This window comes from Achroia grisella, unplaced genomic scaffold (genome assembly GCF_030625045.1).
Source record: "Achroia grisella isolate CSIRO2021 unplaced genomic scaffold, CSIRO_AGI_Agris_v1 utg2183, whole genome shotgun sequence".
NCBI classification, from domain to species: Eukaryota; Metazoa; Arthropoda; class Insecta; order Lepidoptera; family Pyralidae; genus Achroia; species Achroia grisella.
Window position 1 is genome coordinate 1153878 of NW_026712719.1, and position 25628 is coordinate 1179505.

General features: G+C 35.2%; 1 protein-coding gene across 1 annotated transcript in view; it reads right to left on the reverse strand.

Moving 5' to 3' along the window:
- Positions 1-25628, reverse strand: part of LOC131842436 (cell adhesion molecule Dscam2-like) — a 253192-nt gene that overhangs the window by 92930 nt on the left and 134634 nt on the right. Inside the window, exon 7 of the mRNA XM_059190968.1 lies at positions 24984-25104. Within this exon, the coding sequence (XP_059046951.1) occupies positions 24984-25104 (121 nt within the window). The remainder of the gene's footprint in view (positions 1-24983; positions 25105-25628) is intronic.

Below are 25628 nucleotides of genomic sequence, written 5' to 3' on the forward strand. Positions count from 1 at the left end.
ATTACAATCGGTCCATCCATTTCAGAGATTAGCCGGAACACACAGACCGACAGACAGACAGACAAAAATAATAAAAAATGTTATTTTGGTATATGTACCGTATATCTAAATATATATAATTCAAAGGTGTCTGACATAGTGATCTATCAATGCACAGCCCAAACCACTAGACGGATCGGACTGAAATTTGGCATGCAGGTAGATGTTATGACGTAGGCATCCGCTAAGAAAGGAATTTCATTAATTCTACCCGCAAGGGGATAAATTAGGGGATGAAACTTTGTTAATTTTAAACCGATCAGGCCGAGACTTTGCATGTATAAAGCACTACTATGATGTAGGTATCCCCTAAGAAAGGATTTTGATAAATTCCACCCCTAAGGGGATAAATTAACGCGAGCGAATCCGCGGGCAAAAGTTAGTATATTCATATGCATGTAGTAAAAAACGGTTATTTAAATATTACAAACAGACACTCCAATTTTATTTATATGTATAGATTATGCAATAAAGTGAACATAACAAAGCTATTTTTACCCATAATGTCGCATGAAACAACAACTCTATCAGTAATTTGAATATGAAAAATGATGGAAGTTCCAAAACTTGCTTCGTAACGACGTATCCGGCGCATATATACCGATATATTTTGAATTCTATGTACTATAAAGATGACATACAGTACAGAGACGTGGTTGCTAACTATAAGCCTGATCAATAAGCTCAAAGTCCCTCAGAGGGCGATGGAGAGAGCTATGCTCGGAGTTTCTCTGCGCGATCGAATCAGAAATGAGAAGATCCGCAGAAGAACCAGAGGGACCAACATAGCCCGAAGAATTGCAAAACTTAAATGGCAATGGGCAGGGCACATAGCTCGTAGGACAGATGGCCCTTGAAGCAGTAAAGTCCTCGAGTGGCGACCGTGGACTGGAAGACGCAGCGCGGGAAGGCCTCCAGCAAGGTGAACGACGATCTGATCAAGGTCGCTGGAAGGCATTGGATGCGAGCAGCGCAGGACCGATCGTCGTGGAGATCTTTGGGGGAGGCCTTTGGTCAGCAGTGGGCGTCTTCCGGGCTGAGATGATGTACTACGTACGTACGTACGTCCTATTGCCAACTTCCATGTTATTATTTATTTCTTGTTTTGTCTTATTGTAAATTGTATTATTTGTGTTATGTTGGCAATAAATCAATTATCTATCTATCTATCTATCTACTATAAACTTAAACTTTATATTGAACACAGACTTTTGTATCATACGAGTAGTTTCTTCAGATGACTATCTTCAATGTTTTTTCAATTCTTTTAATGGATATATCTTAGCTATCTTTGCCAGAAATCAAATTGGTTTAAACGAACGAGGATCTTTGGCGTCAGGTCAAATGGTGGAATGAGGAGTTTGATAAGCTGCCGCTATGTTCTTTCACGGGCGAAGCATTTTTCATGCAGGCAAAGTTGAGCATATAAATGTAGACAAAAAGAAAGAAAAAGCCAGTAATAGAACGTGTTGTGTTAAATCAGTTATAGAAACACAGTAAGATAATGATATAGAAATAGAGAAATGATGCTATAGAAATAGAGAAATGATGATACAGAAATATAGAGAAATGATGATCTCAAATTAATATCAAACTATGTTTTCCTTTTAAATGGATGATCAGGTCAGTTGAGTTAACCCGTAATAGATAATACATACACAGAAGCCTTATCTTCTATTAAAAAGTAATATTAGATATATACCTGACGACCTCGGTGGTCTAGCGGTCTAGCACACCGCTTTACGTCCGATGGTCGCGGGTTCGTTTCCTCGCACGGCACAAACATTTATATTAATGAGTATGACGAGTATGATTGATTGTATCGGTCTGTGTGTTTTCTATATATAATATGTATGTATTTACGAAAAAAAATTATCTATGTACTTGTATCAGTTATCTAGTACCCGGAACACAAGCTTTAGCTAACTTAACTTGGAACTAGATGGTGCTGTGTGAATTGTCCTGAGATTATTATTATTATTATATTACTTATATAAACTTCTCTATGTATTAAAATGATGTCATATTAAACAACGATTTCTTTATTAATGAATGGTGATGATGACAGTGGTAAGTGTTAAAGAGTGCGTAGCGATTTCTATATTGATTATCGCATGCCTCTTACTTCTTATACTGTAACCAGCTATTGCTCCCGGCTTTGCTCGCGTTAATTTATCCCCTTAGGGGTGGAATTTATCAAAATCCTTTCTTAGGGATGCTTACGTCATAGTAGCTTTATGCATGCAAAGTCTCAGCCAGATCGGTTTAAAATTGGCAAACTTTCATCCCCTATTTTATACCCTTGGGGGATGAATCAAATCCTTTCTTAGCGAATGCCTACATCATAACATCTACCTGCATGCCAAATTTCAGCCCGATCCGTCTAGTGGTTTGGGTTGTGCGTTGATAGATCACTATGTCAGTCACCTTTGAGTTATATATTATACATTTAGATTATTAGATTATTTATATAAAAAAACATCTATTCAAAAGAGCAACACACAAGTTTCTTGCTCATTCTTCTTGTGATGAATCTGCATTCCGAATGAGTGGTAGAATCAAAATATGACTATTCAAAAGCGCTTGTAATGAGTTTATTTGAATAAAGATTATTTCTATTTCTATTACAGTTCAGTTAAGGTTAAATTAAATAATATAGGATATAAAAAAACAAGTAATGAACTTTTAGAGATTATTAAACTAAAAATAGCATAATATGAATATATATTTAATGATATTTTCGAAATTACATTGGAATATTGCCAAAAACTCGCTGTAACAAACATATTTATACAGTCTTCAATATCCAACGGACTGAAATGGTTGTTAAATGAATGGATGTTTTCGACCACTCCTTTGTTGGCAAACTTGTTCAAACGGAAAACATTTAAGATCTCCCTTATTTGGGGGATGTACTTTTAAGGTTACTGCCAGGCTCCGACGTGATGAAGCATTGTTGTTCAAAATAGTTGTTTTTAAAGAAGTCACTGAGTTGATGGCGCCAAAACTTAATAAGGATCATATACATATAAAATTCTCTTGTTATAGTATTTGTAACTAAACTCTTCCGAAATGGCTTAATCTATTCTTATAAGATATACTATAAATCAATTATGTGAAACTTATAATTATCTATACATATAAATAAAATTGGAGTGTCTGTTTGTCTATTGAAATAAGCGTTTTTTACTACATGCGTATGAATATAAATTCGGTACATACACCAAAATAACATTTTTTATAATTTTTGTCTGTCTGTCTGTTTGTACCGGCTAATCTCTGAAATGGCTGGACCGATTTTGACGGGACTTTTATTGGCAGGTAGCTGATGTATTATAATACGGATTACTCCATTACATCAGGGTATTTTTATTTTAGAAAAATAGCCTAAGTTTTACTTAAAATTCACGCAGACATAGTCGCGCGTACAGCTAGTCTTTAACAATACCACATACTTAATACTATACAGATTGTAGCCTTTCTAATGAATAAATAAATATTTCCCTATAAAAAAATAAATATATAACGAAAACATTTCATAATATCCTAAGTGAGGATATATTCCTAACTCAATACATTCGGCTTAAAACTTCGTAAGTATGTTGGCACGTGGGAAGGTTAATGAGTAATGTGACCATACGTCCCGTTTTAAACAGGACTGTTTGTACATTCATGTATTTTTTTTATTTGAATTTTGTATGTTTTGTATGTAAAAAAAACTGTAAAAATGATTAATTCCTGGGCTGTTCAGCAGATGGCATAATTTTATATTTCATTAAATGAGATGGACTGACTGAAATCAGCGCTGTGCAGCGTACGTGCAAACGTTACGCTCACAGCATCAGCTGAGTCAGCACCTTTTGTTCGGAGTACGCAGTGTGAGGGACTTGTTGCCGATGGCAACCTTTTTGATAGTTTTTATATACGCGTCGAAGTATCTGATCCTAATTTCAGAGAGCAACCTTCCTCGAGGTTTAGAGGCAGAGCTTCGGCGGTCCAATCTGGCGACATCGATGTCAAACCACTGGCAGAACTTTGCCGTTGAGCTCCCAAGAAGCTGGTGCGGTGCCCATCAGCTAAATTGTGGAGGATTTTGCCGATGGCAACCTTTTTGATAGTTTTTATATACGCGTCGAAGTATCTGATCCTAATTTCAGATAGCAAGCTTCCTCGAGGTTTAGAGGCAGAGCTTCGGCGGTCCATCCTGGCGACATCGATGTCAAACCACTGGCAGAACTTTGCCGTTGAGCTCCCAAGAAGCTGGTGCGGTGCCCATCAGCTAAATTGTGGAGGATTTTGCATCTGGCAACCATTTTGATAAATTTTATGTTTTTTATATATATATTTTTGTTATACTTTTATTCCAACTTTCAATACCAATTAATTTTTCTCTACCCTTCTTCTTCAGGAACCTGACTTTCATTGTTGATTTGTATATATCTTGTATGTATATGTATTGCTAACTTTTTCTGAACAAAGCTTTAAGAAATTGTTTTTTTCATTGATTGTCTATTAATTGATATAAATAAAACAAAGTCTCGCGGGGGAAAAGTGATTGTTAATAATATGAACTGATGATCTCATTGCTAGCAATATATCATGTCAGGTTGACCTCCACGTGGTTCCCCCTGGAAACTATCGTGATAAATTCTTATTGAATTTGTCACGATGACCTAACTCAGGTCAGTTAGGTCATCGTGACAAATTCAAAATCAATCAAAATTCAAATCTCATGCTCATCTTATCATCCTCCACTGGTACCCCAGCGTAAGCCGTTAGCGCAGGTGGATACACCATTCCATTATCATCCATAAAAAAAACAATGTCCTGTTTTAAATCAAAGAATAAATGGTTACATTATTAATGAGAGACCTTCATAAACGTGTGAAACCTATCTCGTAATAAAGTGAAGCTTGTGTCTGTCTCGTCTCATCTCGTCTCATCTCGCGTTGCCTCAAGCCCCGAGGATTATAATTATGTTACCGTAAACTTACCTGCCTACTTGGGTTTCTAAACGCAAAATGTACGGTTTGTGTCAATATTACAGCTAGGGTTGCCAACAATACTTTATAATAACGTATCGTACTTTATTTTTGGTAATCATACTTTATATTATATATATATATATATATATAGGATTGTTTAAAAGAGCAACATACAAGTTACTTGCTTATTCTTCTTGTGATGAGACAGCTTTCCGAATAAGCGGTAGATTTAAAAAAATGTTGACTATTCAAAAGTGCTTAAATTAAGTTTATTTGAATAAATGATTTTTTATTCTATTCTATTCTATTCTATTATACTTTTACATACAAATAAAGTATGCAGAAATACATTATTTTAAACCTTTACCGTGATGCGAAAAACAAAATACTCATTATGGGTACTTAACGATTTATAATTACTGAACGAAATATTAGATGTCAGTTGTGAGTGTGGTGATGGTAATGATGAATAATTCGACAATATAATAATAAATAATATATAATTCTATATAATAATATATAATAATATATAATTCGACGTGACCACAACTCCCTTCTCGCCACTACGACTACCGTGTTCGCTCAAAAACAATAACGAAATATAATTCAGTATGCAAACGCATCGAGATCGTAAACAGCGGTTTGCAACGTCACATGTCTCCTCCCCCCCTCACCCCTTCTCACCCCCCCCCCCCCCCACGTCACATGTGTGCCCGACAGTTTTCCGCCTATTACCCACCCGCAGCTCGCAATAAAATTTCCTTTATATCCCTCGGGATATATTTTAATTGGTCCACGTTAAGCTGGAGATGATACGATCGTTTATATTATGCTGGTTTATGATGTGGTTGATAACAATGTAAAAGTTATGTAAGGACCTTAGGACTAACCAAAATAGTGGTCGATTATTTAGAACTAGCTGTGCTCGCGGTTTCACACTCGTTAATATTCAATACCAGCTCTTGCCCGCGGCTTCGCTCGCGTTAATTTATCCCCTTAGTGGTGGAATTTATCAAAAACCTTTCTAAGGGGATGCCTACGTCATAGTACCTTATGTATGCAAAGTCTCAGCCCGATCGGTTTAAAATGGACAAAGTTTCATATAAACTTTCATCCCCTATTTTATCCCTTTGGGGGTAGAATTTATCAAAAACCTTTCTAAGGGGATGCCTACGTCATAGTAGCTTTATGCATGCAAAGTCTCAGCCCGATCGGTTTAAAATGGACAAAGTTTCATATAAACTTTCATTCCCTATTTTATCCCTTTGGGGGTAGAATTTATCAAAATCCTTTCTTAGCGGATGCCTACGTTATAACATCTACCTGCATGCCAAATTTCAGCCCGATCCGTCCAGTGGTTTGGGCTGTGCCTTGATAGATCACTATGTCAGTCACCTTTGAGTTATGTATATTTAGAAGATAGAAGAAGATATAATTTTCAATAAAAAATCATCATCATCTACTTCTTCCTTATCCCATTTATTTGTGGTCGGCGTCTCTGTTCATCTCTGTTCGCATTTACTTCCTTTCTTACCATATCATCTTTCATAGAGTCCATTCATCTCTTTTTCTGTCTTCCTCTGCCCTTATAACTATCCACATTCATATATATAATTTTCGTTAAAAAATATAGCCTATATGTTATTCTGATGCATAAGCTATATTACTGTAATATTTCATCACAATCCGTTCAGTAGTTTTTGCGTGAAAGAGAAAATCATCGATAGTCACAAACTTTTGCGTTTATAATATTACTAGCTTTTGTCTAGTAGGATCGAATCCCAAACCAGCAGGTTAAAAAAGTTATCCAATAAACGACAGTCACTCACCTATTTCCTCATCAATATACCCAGTTATCACAACCACGGATCTTCTATATCGAAGTAAAAAGGTCCTCAAAACCAACATAGCTCTAAACAGGCCGTCACAAATTGAATAAGGGAATAAAAACATAAATAAAAGCAACGGTAAAACAGTTGTAAAACTGCGGTTACGAGACACGAGCGAGGGCGGCGTGACTCTTAATGAGAAAACCTTGACTCTAACACTGTTGACAACCGGGAATATGTTACTTTAAGATTAGACAATGAACCTTACAACCTTCAAAGTAAGAGTGTTTTGTATTAATTTGTAAAATACGTGCCGTTCGGTTTTACGGTGGCAGTTTGTTGTCAGCGTTACTATGTTTAAGTTTGGCTTTCGGATGAATAGAATCGGTTGAAGTTTATTTTATGACTCGTATGTCGCTTCATTATGTATTCGCATGTTTTTCTTACTGGGAACATGGGTTGAGACAATTTTTATTATTGTATAAAAATAGAGATGTCGTATAATAATGATAGCAGAATTTTAGGAGTTGCCATCTTCGATAGAATATATTTATTTTTAGGTTGTTTCAATTTTATAATTAACCGGTACTAGGGTTTCAGACACATTAGTACTAGTATTAATTTAATATGTATAGATCTAGAATAAGTGTCTCTTTCAGACACAAAGAAATTCTATTTCTTAATAATAATCTCAGGACAATTCACACAACGCCATCTAGACCCAAGTTAAGCTAGCTAAAGCTTGTGTTATGGGTATTAAATAACTGATACAAATACATAGTTTTTTTCGTAAATACTTACATATTATACATAGAAAACACCCAGACCGATACAAACAATCATACGCATGAATACAAATGTTTGTGCCGTGCGAGGAATCGAACCCACGACCATCGGACGTAAAGCGGTGTGCTAGACCGATAGACCACCGAGGTCGTTAAATTTCTGTCTTTAAAAGAGCAACAAGCAACAGGCCAGTTTCGTGTCCATTCATAGTACATACAAAAAACTTAATAAATTACCTACAACTAGCGGTCCATCTCGGCTACTAATGAGTGTTAAAAAAATTTCGAAAATTTTAACACATATATATATATATATATATATATATATATATATATATGTGTATCAATATCGAAGTATATATATATATATATATATATATACTTCGATATTGATGTCCTCTACAAAGCTGTAGTACATTACTTTGCTCTATTGTCAATAATTTCCACAGCGTACGCACTAAAGTTTTTTTTAGTATTTTTTTTCACCATTTGGGTTATACTATCGTATAATATAGTATTTTATAAGAATCTCTCACGGTAAACACCGTTATATTTGGAATAAAATAGTATTGAAATAGTAAAATATTGTTTTAAACTTGACGCGGTCATTATTTATACGTATAATTAGTAAAAATCACGGGATCTTACCACGTTTTATATTTATTTACTGAGTTCCCGATATTTCGGCAGTGTTTCAACCACCATGATCAAATCGTCAAATGGTCCAGTAATTTCGGAGCATTTATTCAATGCAAACAAACAATGAAATATTACCTCTTTATAACATTAGTCATCATTGCTTTGCCTTTATTCCATTATCTGTGGTCGCCGCAGTATGTCATTCTCTTCCACAGATCTCTATCGGCCGTCATATCTGAGCATACTCTCCTTTTATTCATATCATCTTCACCCATCAGATCAGACATCAGAGGAAGTATGAAAGTGGCACAGTGTGGCATGTCGGAGAGGTTAAAGAGTAATCGTCTATCGTGGTATGGGCATGTAATGCGTAGGAATGAAGATCATATCCTAGAGACGGTGTTACATATGAATGTGGATGGTTATAAGGGTAGAGGACGACCGAAAAAGAGATGGATGGACTGTGTGAAAGATGATATGGTGAGAAAGGGAGTAAATAACAGGATGACTGCGAACAGAGATGAATGGAAGAGAAAAACTGAAAGATGATATGTTGAGAAAGGGAGTAAATAACAGAGAGAAGGGTGTAACGAACAGGGATGAATGGAAGAGAAAAACATATTACGGCGACCACAAATAAATGGGATAAGGAAGAAGCAGATGATGATCTTCACCCAGTCCATCCATATTTTTTTAGGGCATCCTCTTTCTTTCCATCCACCCACTTTCATATTATACACTTTCCTTAAGACATGGTCTTCGTGCCTCCCCATGACATGCCCATACCAGCTCAATTACCTAATACCTAATACCAGGAGATAGGGGATTGTCAGTAATGTGGACTGATAATCTTATTGCTAGCCATGTACCATGTCAGCTTGACCTCCACGCGGTTCCCCTGGAAACCATCGTAATAAATTCTTGGTGAATTTGTTACGATGGGCTAACTAACCTGACCTCATGCTCATCTTATCATCTTCCACTAGTGCCCCGCCAGCGTAAACCGTTAGCGCAGGCGGGTGCACTTCATTATCATCCATAAAAAAAACCTAATACCAGATAATACCTTTTTATAATATTAGTATAGTATTAGAGCAATATGAATTTTAAATTGCCTGTCAGACCGTTTCAAATTTCTCTTCAAATGGTATTGAATGACGAGGGGTAATAGAAATAACGGCCCAATACTAATTACAATATTAAATTGTAAGCAAAACATACACATATAAATTTTACCCAAACAAACGAAAGTTTAGTATTTATTTAAGGAAACCGTTTACTGATTCTGATATAAAGTTAATTGCGGCAATAAGTATACATTAATCCTTTTATAATAATAAAAAATGTGAAAGTAGGAAAGTTTGTTACGCTCTCACGCAAAAACTACTGAACCGATCGTTATGAAATTTTGTACACATGTTCTTGGAGGTATTGTTGTGAACATAGGATACTATTTATTAAAAAAAAAACAATTATTATTTATAAAAAACTAGATGATCTAGTGGCCAGTAATAAAGTTATTTAATGGATTCAATGCGAGCAAAAAAAGGTAATAGGTTGTTCGGAAAGTAATTTCGTTTTTTCCTAACATACGATTTAATAAATTTTTTGCACTCAACTTCACACTTAAGACGTATAATTTTTATATGCTTTGAGAGCTCATATAGCAAGGCTTGTGTGTGAAAAATTACAATTAATTCTACGCAGTAGTTTTTGGTTGGTGCCCTTTTAAATATGGAGAGGAATGAGCAGCATTTTCGACATATGTTACTGGTTTACTACAGAAAGGGCAAAAATGCTGTTCAAGCCAGAAAGACACTTTCACTGAGCAGCTCAACCCTTTCGTATCCCTGTGGCACCTAATATGTATTTTAATGTTTATTTTATGTGGAAGTTAAAGTATTATGTGTTGTTATTTTTTTATAATTATTTACTATTCTTATGTGTTATTTGAATTTTGTTTGTACTCTCTTTGTTATCGGGATACGAATGAAGATTTTTATCTATTTATCTATCTAAAGAAATTGACTGAAATTTTTGCCCTTTCTGTAGTAAAACAGTAGACGAGTATGTCGAAAATGCTGCTTATTCCTCTTTATATTTAAAAGGGCACCAACCAAAAACTACTGCGTAGATTTAATTGTAATTTTTCACACGAGTTGAGTGCAAAAAATACAAAATAAATCCTAGGTTAGGAAAAAACGAAATTACTTTCCGAACAACCTAATAGTTATATAATATGAATGAATACTAAAACATTTAGAGGTAGTTTATATATAATGCTACGTTTACATTCAGCCGCTTCCCCTGCCACTCGCGCTGCCGGAATATTGCCGGGCGACAACTGAGCGAGAGGGCTGAATGTAAAAACACGCTGCCACTCGCGCTGCCAGTCCTTTGACTCGCGCACGGAATACCGACAATCAAGGGAGCGCCGGGTAGCGCCAATGGCATAGGAAGTGTTTCCACTCGTGTTTACACTATCGCGCTGCTCACTTCCCTGCCCACTCGGGTTGAGTGTAAATTGGGCATAAGACATTGTATATAGATTTTGTGTGTTTTTTTATTGCTCATGTTTTTTTTTTGGGGGTTTGGACTATTGTCAGGTGCATAGACCTGTAGCATTGCGACCTACATAGTGCTCGCTGTTTCAGAGTTCGCTGCCTAGACCCGTCAGGGACAAGAATTGAAGGATATTCTCAGGATAAACTTTCCAAGGAGATATTAGGTTTATGCATGAGTGGGCTACAACCACATAGGATGTGTAGTGGCATTTCCTCTTCAGTTTCGCAAGATTGCGGATTTTTGTTTTGTCGAAATGTTTATTCAATTTGCAGTGCTCTTTGAGGGCCCAAGTCATGATGCATATGTTGTTTTTACTCAATAGCAATAGTCTATTGGAATATTTGTACGAGAAGCCCTAATTTTATTGCTTAGTATTATGTGTTGACGACCTCGGTGGTCTAGCGGTTTAGCACATCGCCTTACTTCCGAAGGTCTCGGGTTCGATTCCTCGCACGGTGCAAACATGAGTATGATTGATTGTATCGGTGAAGTTGTATCTATGTATATTATGTATGTATTTACGAAAAGAACATGCGGTCTCTCGAGAAAACCTCAGCAGGTAGTTCATTCCACAATGTAAGTGTACGCGAAAGGAAGCTCGTCTAAAGCAAGGAAGTTCTTTAAAAATGGTCGTAATGGTAGTCAGTTTCCACACTGAATATTCGTGGTCTCACATGCTAATGGTAGGACAATTAAATAAAATATAAACCCATTAAGTAGTAATATAAATTAACAATAAACCGTGACGGCCTCGGTGGTCTAGCGGTTTAGCATACCGCTTTACATCCGAAGGTCGTGGGTTCGATTCCTCGCACGGTGCAAATATTTGTATTCATAAGTACGATTGTTTTGTATCGGTCCGCGTATTTTTAGCGGTTTAACACAGCGCTTTACTTCCAAAGGTCGCGGGTTCGATTCCTCGCACGGCACAAACATTTGTATTCATGAGTATGATTGTTTGTAACTAGGTATTTTCTATGTATATTAAGTATGTATTTACAGGAGGAAACGCCGCTTCACATCCTATGTGGTTGTAGCCCACTCATGCATAAACGAAATATCTCCTTTGGAAAGTTTACACTCTTTCTCGAGGAGATAAAAACGATCGCTCCTAAGAATATCCTTCAGTTCTTGTCCCTGACGGGTCTAGGTAGCGAACTCTGAAAAGGGCGAGCACAATAGATCTACGTAGGTCGCAGTGCTACAGGTGCTACACATCTGACAATAGCCCAAAACAATCCAATAAAAAAAAAATGTATTTACAAAAAAAGATGTATGTTTTCATATCAGTTGTCTAGTACTCATAACACAAGCTCTGCTTACCGTAGCACTAGATGGCGCTGCGTTAATTGTCCAGGGTTATTTATTTACTAGTAAAGGTAAATGTTTAAGGTCAAGAGCGCGGTCCTGATGGTTTTAATAAAGATACAAAATTTAATTAAAGCAATCAAGTGAATATAATAAATTCGTGTTCCTGGGTCGAAAGGGTCGGATGAAATTAACAATACTTGGAACAAAAATTGAATACATCAGAGCTGGAGTAATGGACGTACATACAACGTTACATTCATATGAATATTGTATACGTAAAGATATGACTGTTCGTGGCCGTTCTTGTCTGTCCGTTTGTGAGAAAACGGCTGAGCAGATCCTAATGAAATTCGATGAAGATAGAGTTCATCAGTACGAAGAGCTGGAGTAATGGACGTATATACAACATTACATTCATATGAATATTGTATACGTAAATATATGACTGTTTGTGACCATTGTTGTTTGTCCGTTTGCGAGAAAACGGCTGAGCAGATCCTAATGAAATTCGATGAAGATAGAGTTTATCATGAGTACAAACGGAGCTGGAGTACTGGACGTACATCTGACTTTATATTCATATGAACATTGTATACGTAAAGATATGACTGTTTGTGGCCGTTCTTGTCTGACCGTTTGCGAGAAAACGGCTGAGCAGATCCTAATGAAATTCTATGAAGATAGAGTTCATCAGTACAAACGGAGCTGGAGTAATGGACGTACATACAACATTACATTCATATGAATATTGTATACGTAAATATATGACTGTTTGTTTGTGGGCATTGTTGTCTGTCGGTTTGCGAAGGAACGGCTGAGCGAAAGCTAACGAAATCTAATATAAAGATAGACTTTATCTATATAGATAATGTTTTATCAAAAATATCTGAATAATAAGTGTGTAAAAGTCTGTGCTGACGAGGGATCTCAAAACATAATCTGAAACTGTAATAGGGAAGGTAAAAGGCTCTGCAGATGAAGATTATCAACTAGAAAATGATTAACAATTATTTTTACTAATATTACAAACGTGAAAGTTTGTATGGGTCGTGAAAGTTTGTGAATTGAGATGGATATATGGATGGATGGATAATAATAATAATAATAATAACTTACTTGATAGACATTGCAGTTCCTAATACACACAACCTCCACAAAACAATTGCTGAAAAAATTAATAAATATGCAGACCTAAAGGAAGAAGTAATAAGAATCTGGAAACAGGAAGGAGTTTATATAATACCGATAGTTCTCTCATCCACAGGTATCATACCTAATCACTAACTAATATAAAATTTTGCATGTCTTCATATAAGACGGATTCTATGGAACCATATGTACTTTATAACATCTGTGCACACCACATTTCTCGCAAAATAAAATCATTTCATTTCATTTCACTTCCATCATAGTCCCAAACAATTAAATTTAGAAAAATCACTCTACACCACCCTTCGAAAGGCCGCCATTTTGAATACCTGTAGAATTGTACGAAAATATCTGGAAATAGACGAAAATGACAAAACACCTATCACCTAAATTAAAAGGTTCACAATATATATACACATACACGCGCACACGCGCATACATGCACAGATACATACATACACGCATGTACACATATACACACTGCACTTATTTGGTTTAGGCCCGTAAGTGTAGTATAAGCCACAAAGCGTAAAACCTCAGCAAAAAGACTGAGAAAGCGAAACACAAATAATCATAATAATAAACTCTTTATTGTACACATAGAAGAAATACAATAAAAAAAAACAATAAATAGAAAATCAGGAACAAATAGCGGTCTTATTGCTATGAACAATTTCTTACAGACAACCTGCTAACAAGCAATAGGAGTGCAGAAGCATAGAAGAGGTAGATGGCACACTCAAGACACTATAATTATTAAACGCATTAATAGACATACATATATTTATATATATAAATAAATATACATACATACATACAACATATTGGAGGATTTCAAAGTTAAATAGGAAAAAATGAGCTATAGGGATAGATAATGAGAACTTAGATGATTCTTAAATGGATGTTTGTTACTCTTTCTCGCAAAAACTACAGAACGGATTGTGATGAAACATTACAGCAATATAGCTGTTCCGGCACACCTTCAAGACTATTGTACACAATCTATTATTGACTTCAAAAAGTTGCTATTTAAATATTCATAGGCGTATTCGATTTTTTTCGATGTAGGTACCTACTTTATTTTGTATTCACTCATTTAACTTCCTCAGACGTGGTCGCTAACTATGGGCCTCATCAACAAGCTCAGAGTCACTCAGAGGGCAATGGAGAGGGCTATGCTCGGAGTTACTCTGCGTGATAGAATCAGAAATGAGGAGATCCGCAGAAGAACCAGAGTGACCGACATAGCCCGAAGAATTGCGACTTTGAAGTGGCAATGGGCAGGGCACATAGCTCGTAGGACATGGCCGTTGGGGCAGTAAAGTCCTCGAGTGGCGACCACGGACCGGAAGACGCAGCGTGGGAAGGCCTCCAACAAGGTGGACCGACGATCTGGTCAAGATCGCTGGAAGGCATTGGATGCGAGCAGCGCAGGACCGATCATCGTGGAGATCTTTGGGGGAGGCCTATGTCCAGCAGTGGACGTCTTCCGGGCTGCGATGATGATGATGAACTTCCTCAGAAATTGTTGAACATAATTATTTAAAGTGAATTTGGGTTTCATTTGAAACTACGATGTGTTTGTGAAGACAATAGCTTATACATGAGAATAACATATAGGCTTTAATTCAATAAGATAATATGCAAATTGGACGAAATATAATAGAGATGTGCTAACTCGTAATAATCATGACTCGAGTTAACTCGAGTTAAAATTCAGGTAACTCGAGTTGACTCGTGTTATCTGGAATAAAAAGTTTATTTTTTCGAACAATTCTAATGTTTTTGGGCGTACCTAGCCTTAAAGCTTCACCGAACTTTAGGGAGCGAGTAGAAATAGCACTTTAAAGCCGCGGAAGGAATGCATAATCATTTTATTGGTAACATAATCGGACGAATATGCGAAAAAAAATGATAACAACCTCAAATCAATATTGAAATATTTGTGACGAGTGAAAATTGTATAATATGAAATGATCGGAAAATTTCATGTCATTGTCAGTTCGATGACAGGATCATGCTCTCGCTCTTTCACTTGATTCTATTATTTACCGGTTGAATTCATCCAACTCGAGTTGGCAGGATTCAACTCGAGTTAACTCGAATTATGCGCAACTCGAGTTAACTAGTTGACACATCTCTAAAATATAATAATAAAAGTGAAGTACGTGTGATGATAAATTTCATGCGGATACGCGGGCAAAGCTAATAGCTACTATAATATAAATGAAAGACCTCTCTTTATGGCAAGTCCATAGACAAGGAATAGTAGAAATGTTAACGTTGATGAAGGGTGTATTAAAAATTTACTGTACGTTTCCACATTAAAATTACAGCGACATTACAGTTATAAGCATCGCTAATGGTGCACTAAAGTAAGGTTTTTCAAAGAGCCTATTAACTGACTAATAGACAGCGTATAACGTAATTACCACGTTTTATTGCTAAACGTTTACGACCCGCCCTATGGTTGGCGCGAGTGAACTTAAGGGGAGTGTGTCCATGCAATAAACTTACTATGTAGGTATACTTCAGTCTTCGTTCTGTCTCTATTTAGAAGGACACACAAGTTTCTTGCTTATTCTTCTTGTGGTGAGACAGGTTTCCGAATTAGCGGTAGATTGAAAAAAAAAAATGTTGACTATTCAAAAGTGCTTAAATAAGGTATATTTGAATAAATGATTTTCTATTCTATAGAAATCTTGCGTCTCGCATCACCCAACTATGTTCAAGCGATATTTTTGGCGTAATTTTTTGTGGCTAACTCTATTATTATTATAACTATTAAATTAAGAGGCCTTTCACAATTTTTGGCCTAAAAGCAGTGTCTTTGGGGTTCTGGTTCTAAGAAATTAAGAGTCGGATATACGTTTTGATTCCTGAATTATATAGATAGATATCTAATCTTAAAAACTACATCTTTGAAATGTTAATTTTCTCTTTGTTAGTTTTCATAATTTCTAAAATAGTTTATTCAAAAACGCTAAATGACAGAAGTTTGGGGTCGTCGTTCATTAATAAACAAACATAAATTTATATGATATCTTTACTAAAACTTGATAATTACTTTATAAATTGAGACAGCATCGTCCTTTTTTTCATTTTCAACTTAAATATCTAAAAAATTGATCATAATTAAACCCGAAATTTCAACAAAACTTTGCCATAATCATTTCTAATTTTCTCATAAATACAACGAAATTTTTGCATAAAAAAAACATAATAATAAAGTTAATATACTTGTAAATTAGAAATATAAAAAAAATATATAAGTTTCTAAGAAAAAAATAAACAATAATAATAATTTAAAGTTGTATAAATTCCGTTGCGCCAAAAGTAAATTCTAAAACTCAGTGCTGCGCTAGCGCTCGTCGAGGTAGGACCTATGCTATTTTTTACAACACCGCTACGATAAGACATTCGTCAGTGAACATTAGTATAGAGCGACTAAACAATTTTGATAATTTAAGTAATATTTAATTAATTTTGCTAATATATACTTATTTCTACGAATATTAATTTAAAGTTGTTGTTAAATATATATATGTATATAGATATATAATATTTATTATAGCATGCCACGACAAAAGTACAGTTATGCTACAAATAAAACCTACCTACCCTGCTGGACTATGAAAAGCACAAGAGCATGGTATTTCGTCACACTAATGGCAATTAATTGTTAAAATTAAAAAAGATAACATTTTAGTATTTTTAAAAATAACGCTTATCTGAGAGAAAAATGTAAGAAAATGTAAACCAATTTTACTCTATGTTTATTTTGTAGTTTTTTTCTAAATTAAAATAGGGTTATTGTTTATAAAAATACCATTATTATTTTTACGTACATTTGTCTTGTGTTATATAGTGTATATCATCTAGTATGCAATGTGGATTGTAAATAAATTACCAAATTATATATAAATTATATTCCTTAATGTTTAGAGATATTTTATCCAATTTTATTTTATTTTACACAATACAGATATTTCTAAATTGCAGCTATTCTGTTATTATACTCGTTGGACTTTCATTACTGTACAGTTATGTCAAATAATTATGCGTGTTTGGGTGAAAAGTCAACAACATTATAAATGTTTTTATTTAGAGACTAGCTTTTAGCTCGCGGCTTCGCCCGCGTGAATATGGGATATATAGGTTATCGCGCGTTTAAAGATCCGTGTACAGTATTGGGACGTTATATATAAACCTTCCTCTTGAGTCTATCTATTCTGTCTATTAAATAACAACGAATCAAAATCTGCGTAGTTTTTTAAGATCAAAACATACATAGATCTATTACATGTGTAGATGATATTTTAACCGGAAATTGAAGCCGTTAAAATGGTATTGGCAGATCAGTTGGAATCATCGGTATTCTTGGTATATAAGCTGGTTGCCCAGCTAACGTACCGGTTATAATGGTCTACAATTAAATTGTCTTTCAATTCTTTAGTAAGCAATATATCCAATGGGACGCCATTGCACATGTTCGGCGGGCTTAAATTTCATGACTGGATCATGCTTTTGAGAAATTCCTTCCTCAAGTTTGAGCATTTAGTGTGGGAAATCACTATCTGTGCTTCCATAAAAATGAGCTCTCAAATTTGTCAGTAGTTTTAAACTTTCAATTAAAGTCCATAAGGGAGACGATGTTAATGACACAGAGAGTCTTTCAGAAATCTCCAGCAAAAGTATAAAAGTAATCCCGCCAATGAGAGCAGAGGTGTTTCTAAGGTCTTTTAAGGTTTTGTGCAAAATTTCTATAGCTCATGGTGATTTCATTACATATAATCAATGAGGCGTCTTATAATAATTTATAAAAAGGTTTGACATTAACAATTAATTATTTATCAAGAATCAAGAATCGGCCAACCAAGAACGAGAAGCTGCAATATCAGCCAATATGAAGCGACGTCAATGATGCAGGAACAGCAATGATAGCAGTTGAAGCTTTTTTTTTACAACTTAGAATGGCAAACAAGCTGACGGCTCTCCTGATGGAAAGGGGTAACCGTCGCCTATATACATGAGCAGTACCTGCCATGTTCATATCAGCACATTGTTTCCCTCATGCGTTGCCATTCCTGGAAACTCGGGTGTTATTCCCCTATACCTTGTAAATTCACTACCATATATATACACAGGTAGTCTATATAGATAGATATACATATACACAGATAGTATACCCTGAGAAAGGTCATAGACTACTTTATAGTGCGAAAAAAGTATTGTAAGGGATTAAAAGCGGAGATGAAAGGTTGTATAAAAGTATCGTCATTGTTTAATTGAAACAAAGAAACTTTTTTAGGTTATAATCTAAATATATTTCCTTTATTTGGTCAATTTCATTATACCACGCTGACGAAGTCGCGGACACACCTAATATACATATAAGGATGGGACCTTTAAATCAAAACAAAGCCTTGAAAACACAACTATTATATATAAATAAAATAATTATTTGCTAAGTATAATATTTAGAACAAGTGAATATGGCAATAATGTATCCGACTCTTATAATAAATTATATTGTATCTATTAATAAATAAACTGAATTAATATGTAAGAAGAATTAATTAGTAAATTTATGTTATAGTAATTTCATCTTCCTGTCCTTATCCCAATTATTTGTTACTCATATTACTTAAGGTTTTGGCTTTTAGTTGTACAATCGGCCAGCATCCTGACATCAACCCTCTAGGAATAATATAATAAAAAAATATGGTCATTATTAGCACTTTGATAATTAAGATAAATCACGTTATTTAAAAAAATCCAATAAGTAGTCTCAGTTAAGTAGAAACATATCACATTATTAATTAAAATATTACAAGGATCAAAATGGTTCATACTAAATCCACACCGATTGAGCTACACGGTTATTTGCGTCTGTGTGCGTGTATTACTGTATGTGTGCGTAAATCCATGCGATTAAACCTAAAGTTGAGCGGCATCGTTTTGTAATAGGCCTCTTAACTTTGACGACCTCGGTGGTCTAGCGGTCTAGCATACCGCTTTATGTCCGATGGTCGCGGGTTCGATTCCTCGCACGGCACAAACATTTGTATTCATGAGTATGATTGTTTGTATCGGTCTGGGTGTTTTCTATGTATAATAAATATGTTACGAAAAAAATATATCTATGTACTTGTATCAGTTGTCTAGTACCCATAACACAAGCTTTAGCTAGCTTAACTTGGGTCTAGATGGCGCTGTGTGAATTGTCCTGAGATTATTATTATTATTCTATTAAATTAATATTTTTTATATACTAAACATTCATTATGGATCCAATGTCCAAACAATTTTATTTTAATTATTATAATGCAACAATTTCCAATCGTAATTTGGGCGTAAATTTCTACATTCTGCTTTACTCGGCTTAATCTATTATTCCAAGTAAAAGATGCTATTTTTTCATTGTTCTGAAAATTCATTAAAAATGCACTGCCTTAATTTTCTTTTAATATTCCATACTGTCTTGGATTGCTTATACAAATGAGCTAATGATGATGATGATGCGAAAATATGTAGAGTTTTTCAGTTATGTGTAATACTAAAACAAAGTTGTTCAAAGAAACTTTTTCTAGCACACCGCTTTACGACCGGTGGTCGCGGGTTCGTTTCCTCGCACGGCACAAACATTTGTATTCACGAGTATGATTGTTTGTATCGGTCTGGGTGTTTTCTATGTATAATATAAATGTATTTACAAAAAAAAATCTATGTATATGTATCAGTTATCTATTGTAGTATTCATAACACAAGCTTTAGCTAGCTTCACTTGGGTCTAGATGGCGCTGTGTGAATTGTCTTGAGATTATTATTATTAATGTTGAATAGTGTGAAACGTCATCTTTTTAAAATTAAATTCAAAATTCATTCATTCATTCAGTCAGATTTATTTGTAGTAATTCAATTTAAGCAAAAGAGCCATCGGGTTAGATATATAGAAAACTGTGTGACATTGATAGATAAAATTGAATGTAGTTTAATTAGTTATTATAGAAAATTTTCATATGTTACGTTTTCTATGGAGAGAAGTCAGGAACATGCAGCCTTAAGTGTACAGAGTAGGTAGAGTCGGATGCTAAGTACGTGCATCATTTTACGAGGTTTAGCCGAAATGGTGCTGAATATATTTATACCTCAAATAGTAGGTGAAACTAGTGTCTTAAATAATATATATATATATATATATACCTGGACATATGGGAAATAACAATGGATAATGGCTTATTGACAGAACGCTGATATTTTTAGAAATGTATTTTCACGTAGAATTAAACAAAGAAAATTATTTCTTAATAAATAAAAAAAATTATGCACACAAATATAGTCTGTAACATCCGAACCATAATAATGTTCAAACTTATATTAATATATATATATATATATATATTCCTGAACAATGTACACAGCGCCATCTAGTCCCATGAGTGAGTGAGTGAGTGTTATGAGTACTGACTCATAACTACTCATAACTCACTGAATAACTACTTACATAAATACTTTTTTTCAACTGATATTAATGCCTTTTTTTTATATACCAATATAATAGCAATAGCCTATTATTCACTACACGATTACTTGAATGACGAGCGTGCATGGCAATAGTTGTTCATGCACGGGATTTTCATTTAATGTTAGACATAGACACCTATATAAATACCTATACATTGCAAATAAACTGGCTTTTAAAAAAAAAGTAATTCAATTGAGTTTCTTGCCAGTTCTTCTCAATTGTATCTACATACTGTACTGGACTATAGGAAAAAAAATATAATGTAAAAACTTGATGTTGATAAGCGGCTAAAATGTTCTACAAGAATCAATGATTTTGAATATTGAAAATACATATATTGTGGGAAGAACTTTGTTAGTAATGGGACTTACAATATATGTCCTCAGGTCGATCTCCACACGGTTCCCTCTGGAAACCAAGTAATCTCACCACGATGTGCTAACTGACCTGACCTCATATCATAACATTCTCAACTGATGTCCCACCAGTGTATACCGTTAGCGCAGGCGGTGTACCACTGGGGTTTTAGCCGGTAGGAGTTCGACAGTACTCGCTCGTTACTCCTGGAGAGGGTCTCCATAACGGATATCCCAAAAAAATAAAGAAATAAAAAAGGCGGTTGCACCATTCCATTATCATCCATTATTGTACAAGTAAGTAGTATGAAGTGAGACGCAGTATTGCTAGTTTCGAAAATCGTTGCTGTCAAAGATGTACCGATGGAACAAGCGTATCTTGAAGTAACTCGGTGCATATTCGAAGTTACTGTAACTTTAAAACTTAAACAAACTTTTAAAGCTTAAGTTTTAAAGTTTCAGTAACTTCAAAGTTATCTTGCCAAAAATATCTCAATATTGACTTGTGCAATATTAATAGTAATAATCATTTATTCAGCATAAAAAAGAGTACAGAGTAGAAAAGAAAACTTAAATACTTATAATCGTCTATGCTGAAAAGGCTTCCACTCAGCTGGTGCCGCAGCATGTCACTACAGCGCTGATTTTCAGTGGAGCCACTTGAAATAGAAATAGAAATAGAAATAATCTTTATTCAAATAAACTCATTACAAGCACTTTTGAATAGTCATATTTTGATTCTACCACTCATTAGGAATGCAGATTCATCACAAGAAGAATGAGCAAGAAACTTGTGTGTTGCTCTTTTTAATAGATGTTTTTTTATATAAATAATTATAGTATAACAAAGTAAGAGGCATGCGATAATCAATATAGAAATCGCTAAGCACTCATTATTAGTGTAATCAGATAATATTGTAAATAAGAAATACTAAGTTTGACGGATTTTTCTTTACACACGAAGGTGGCAATCATTTCAGGAGGTCAATTTGATATGGTATATTGGTAGAAATAGGGTTATTGGTCCACATTACTAACAGTCTTTTCACTCTCTCCCCTTATTTATCAGCATTTAGCAGCAATGAAAATGGTTTATATAGAGAGGGAAAGAAATCCTAATTCCTTCCTTCATTTATGTACGTTATATATTTAAATATTATTCTAATATATATATATCATTACATAACAATATACCTACTTAAATAATATACAAAGTTTACTACATACATTAATTAAATTTAGTTCTTTTTCTTTTTATTTTCTGTAGCAAGGTGGACCGACGATCTGGTCAAGATCGCTGGAAGGCATTGGATGCGAGCAGCGCAGGACCGATCGTCGTGGAGATCTTTGGGGGAGGCCTATGTCCAGCAGTGGACGTCTTCCGGGTTGCGATGATGATGATGATGATGATGATTTTCTTTAGTTATCTTTACGTACGCTCTCTCGTGTATGGTGGCCCCACTGAAAATCAGCGCTGTGGTATATGAATACTGCAGTATAAATGCTGAGTGGGAGTCACGTTCAGTGTTACTAGTATGTTTTAGCTTTTAAGTTGTATAGTATATAAGATAGATAGCATCTAAGAATACTGTAATGCTGAATAAATGTCTTTATTATTATTATTTATTAATAATATTATAAATTCGAAAGTAACTGTCTGTCTGTCTCGCTTTCACATCAAAACTATTGAACCCATTTAAAAGAAATTTGGCACTCAGATAGTTTAGACTCTAAGAACGGACACCTAATAAATCTATATATATATATATAACTCAAAGGTTACTGACATAGTGATTTATCAACGCACAGCCCAAACCACTGGACGGATCGGGGTGAAATATGGCATGCCGGTAGATATTATGACGTAGACATCTGCTAAGAAATGATTTTGATTAATTCTACCCCCAAGGGGATAAAATAGGGTACGAAAGTTTGTATGAAACTTTGTCAATTTTAAACCAATCGGGCTGAGACTTTGCATGCATAAAGCTACTATGACTTAGGCATCTCCTAAGAAAGCATTTTGATAAATTCCACTTCTAAGGGGATAAATTAACGCGAGCAAAACCGCGGGCAAAAGCTAGTCATTCAATATATTTATATTTTCATCACCAACAATTATTCTCTGCACCACCTATGGTTGCCTGGTAGATAACACCGCAAGGTGATAAGTCCGCCATATGTACTTTAAAATTTGTGCCTTAAAGTTTAAATAAATAAATAATTATTTATAAAAATGACCACTAATCATAATAAATAACTCTATATTCTCGTACATCTGCGGGATGTGGTGTAATGCGCAAATGTACAGCATCGGCTGACCCAACGTGTCCCGGGGGAGGCGTTACCAGGCTACCAGCGGCAAAGCAACCTAATGAACTCTTATGTAGTAGATACTCAGCAATAGTTTACCAGAGGGAGGCTTTAGAAAGGAGTAGAAAGTCGACTGGGAACGTATGTACCTCTCTCTTTCACTTATCTATTTTTTATAATAATAATATATATTTATTCAGCAAAAAGAAGTTAACATTAACATGTTAAAACGTAGCGCGTTATTAGTGTAACAATAAAAGTCATATAATATACTCAAATTAGGCGAATAAATACAACTCGTTCTTTACCCCGATATAAAAGTTCCGGGAAAGTATAAGTAACCAATAAATAGAGGGAAAATCACAAGCATAACTGAGTTTTTCTATTATTATAAGCTTACTACTTATACAATGTTTGTTTGTTCTGCTTTCCATCGTATTATTTCAATAATGCCATTTATTTGTATACCATGGAGCATGGAAATCATCGAACGATTACATATATTTATTCATTTCAAATATTATAAAGGAAGTTATATAAATAAACTTACGGCACAGAGTCATGGTTGCTAACTGTGGGCCTCATGAATAAGCTTAGAGTCACTCAGAGGGCAATAGAGAGGGCTATGCTCAGAGTTTCTCTGCGTGATCGAATCAGTTATTTCTGATTTGATCACGCAGAGAAACTCCGAGATCCGCATAAGAACCAGAGTGACCGACATAGCCCGAAGAATTGCACAACTGAAGTGGCAATGGCCAAGGCACATAGCTCGTACGACAAATAGCCGTTGGGGCAGTAAAGTCCTCGAGTGGCGACCGCGGAACGAAAGGCGTAGCGTGGAAAGGCCTCCAGCGAGGTAGACTGGTCTAGATCGCTGGAAGGCATTGGATGCGAGCAGCGCAGGACCGATCGTCGTGGAGATCTTTGGGAGAGGCCTTTGTTCAGCTATGGACGTCTTCCGGGCTGAGATGATGATGATGATGATGATATATATATATACATGTTAAGGATGTAAAAGTAAAAAAAAAATGTAGAAAATGCCTCTTTTCAAAACAATTTGATAACGGTAAGGAATATGAAAAAATGTTAAAACATGTTAAATTTTGTGGCAGATAATGAAAAACTATAAAGACCTATTTTATGCAGATTTTTTTCTCCGCAACTTTTTTTAAAATATTTTTTCATATTTCTTACTATTATCGAGTTATTTTTGAAAAGAGGCGTTTTTAGACCCTTTTGAAGAAGGGATGAAAGGTTTAAATTTCATCCCTTTCCCGTCAATATAAATCAAAATTTCTTTTTTGAATTAATATTCAGAAAGAAATTTATTCACGTATTTGCGGACTCACTTTTATATATTGACTCAAAACTGGTCACATCATGGCTGAAATTAAACTATGATGTGACCAGTTTCAGTATTTACAATTTTTTTTATGTTAATGAAATGTTTGTTACAGTTATTAGTCCTATAATTATGTACTCACGTGATAGACGCTGGCGGACTGGCGTGCACCAAGCAAGGCAGTGCGACGTCACCACCACGTCTCACGCTTGCCTCCCACTGGCCATGCGTGATGGAGCGAGGAGCTGACGCCACGCTCATAGCTGAAAATGTCAGGAAGTTAATCTTCTTTGTCAATTCCTCAAGACTGAGTGGTCATGACCACCAGGAATGCTTCTTCCAATCGAATCGATCTATTGGCTTTGCGGCGAGATATTGCATCTCGCATATATCATGGGGAGTGTTCTTAGGAATTGATCGGATTAATACCAGCTGCTGAGTTTCATCACCGTACCACCCGCCAGAAACTAAACTACCATCCTAATCATCTGGATCTGGGTGAATGGCGGTCCTCCACAGTGCAGTTTTATAGAAACTTTTTGCCACGCACAACCTCATTGTGGAATCACCTTCCAGCAATGATATTTCCGAACCGATACGATATTGAAATATTCAAGAAAAGAGCTTATTCCTTTTTAAAAGGCCAACAAAGTACTTGCAATTCCCCTGGTGTTGCGGGTGCTTATGGGCGGCGATAATCACTTACCATCAGGTGAGCCGAATGCTCGTTTGTCCCATGTGTTATAAAAAAAAATCTCTTTAGGCATTTCTATCCTGTTCCGCCGTG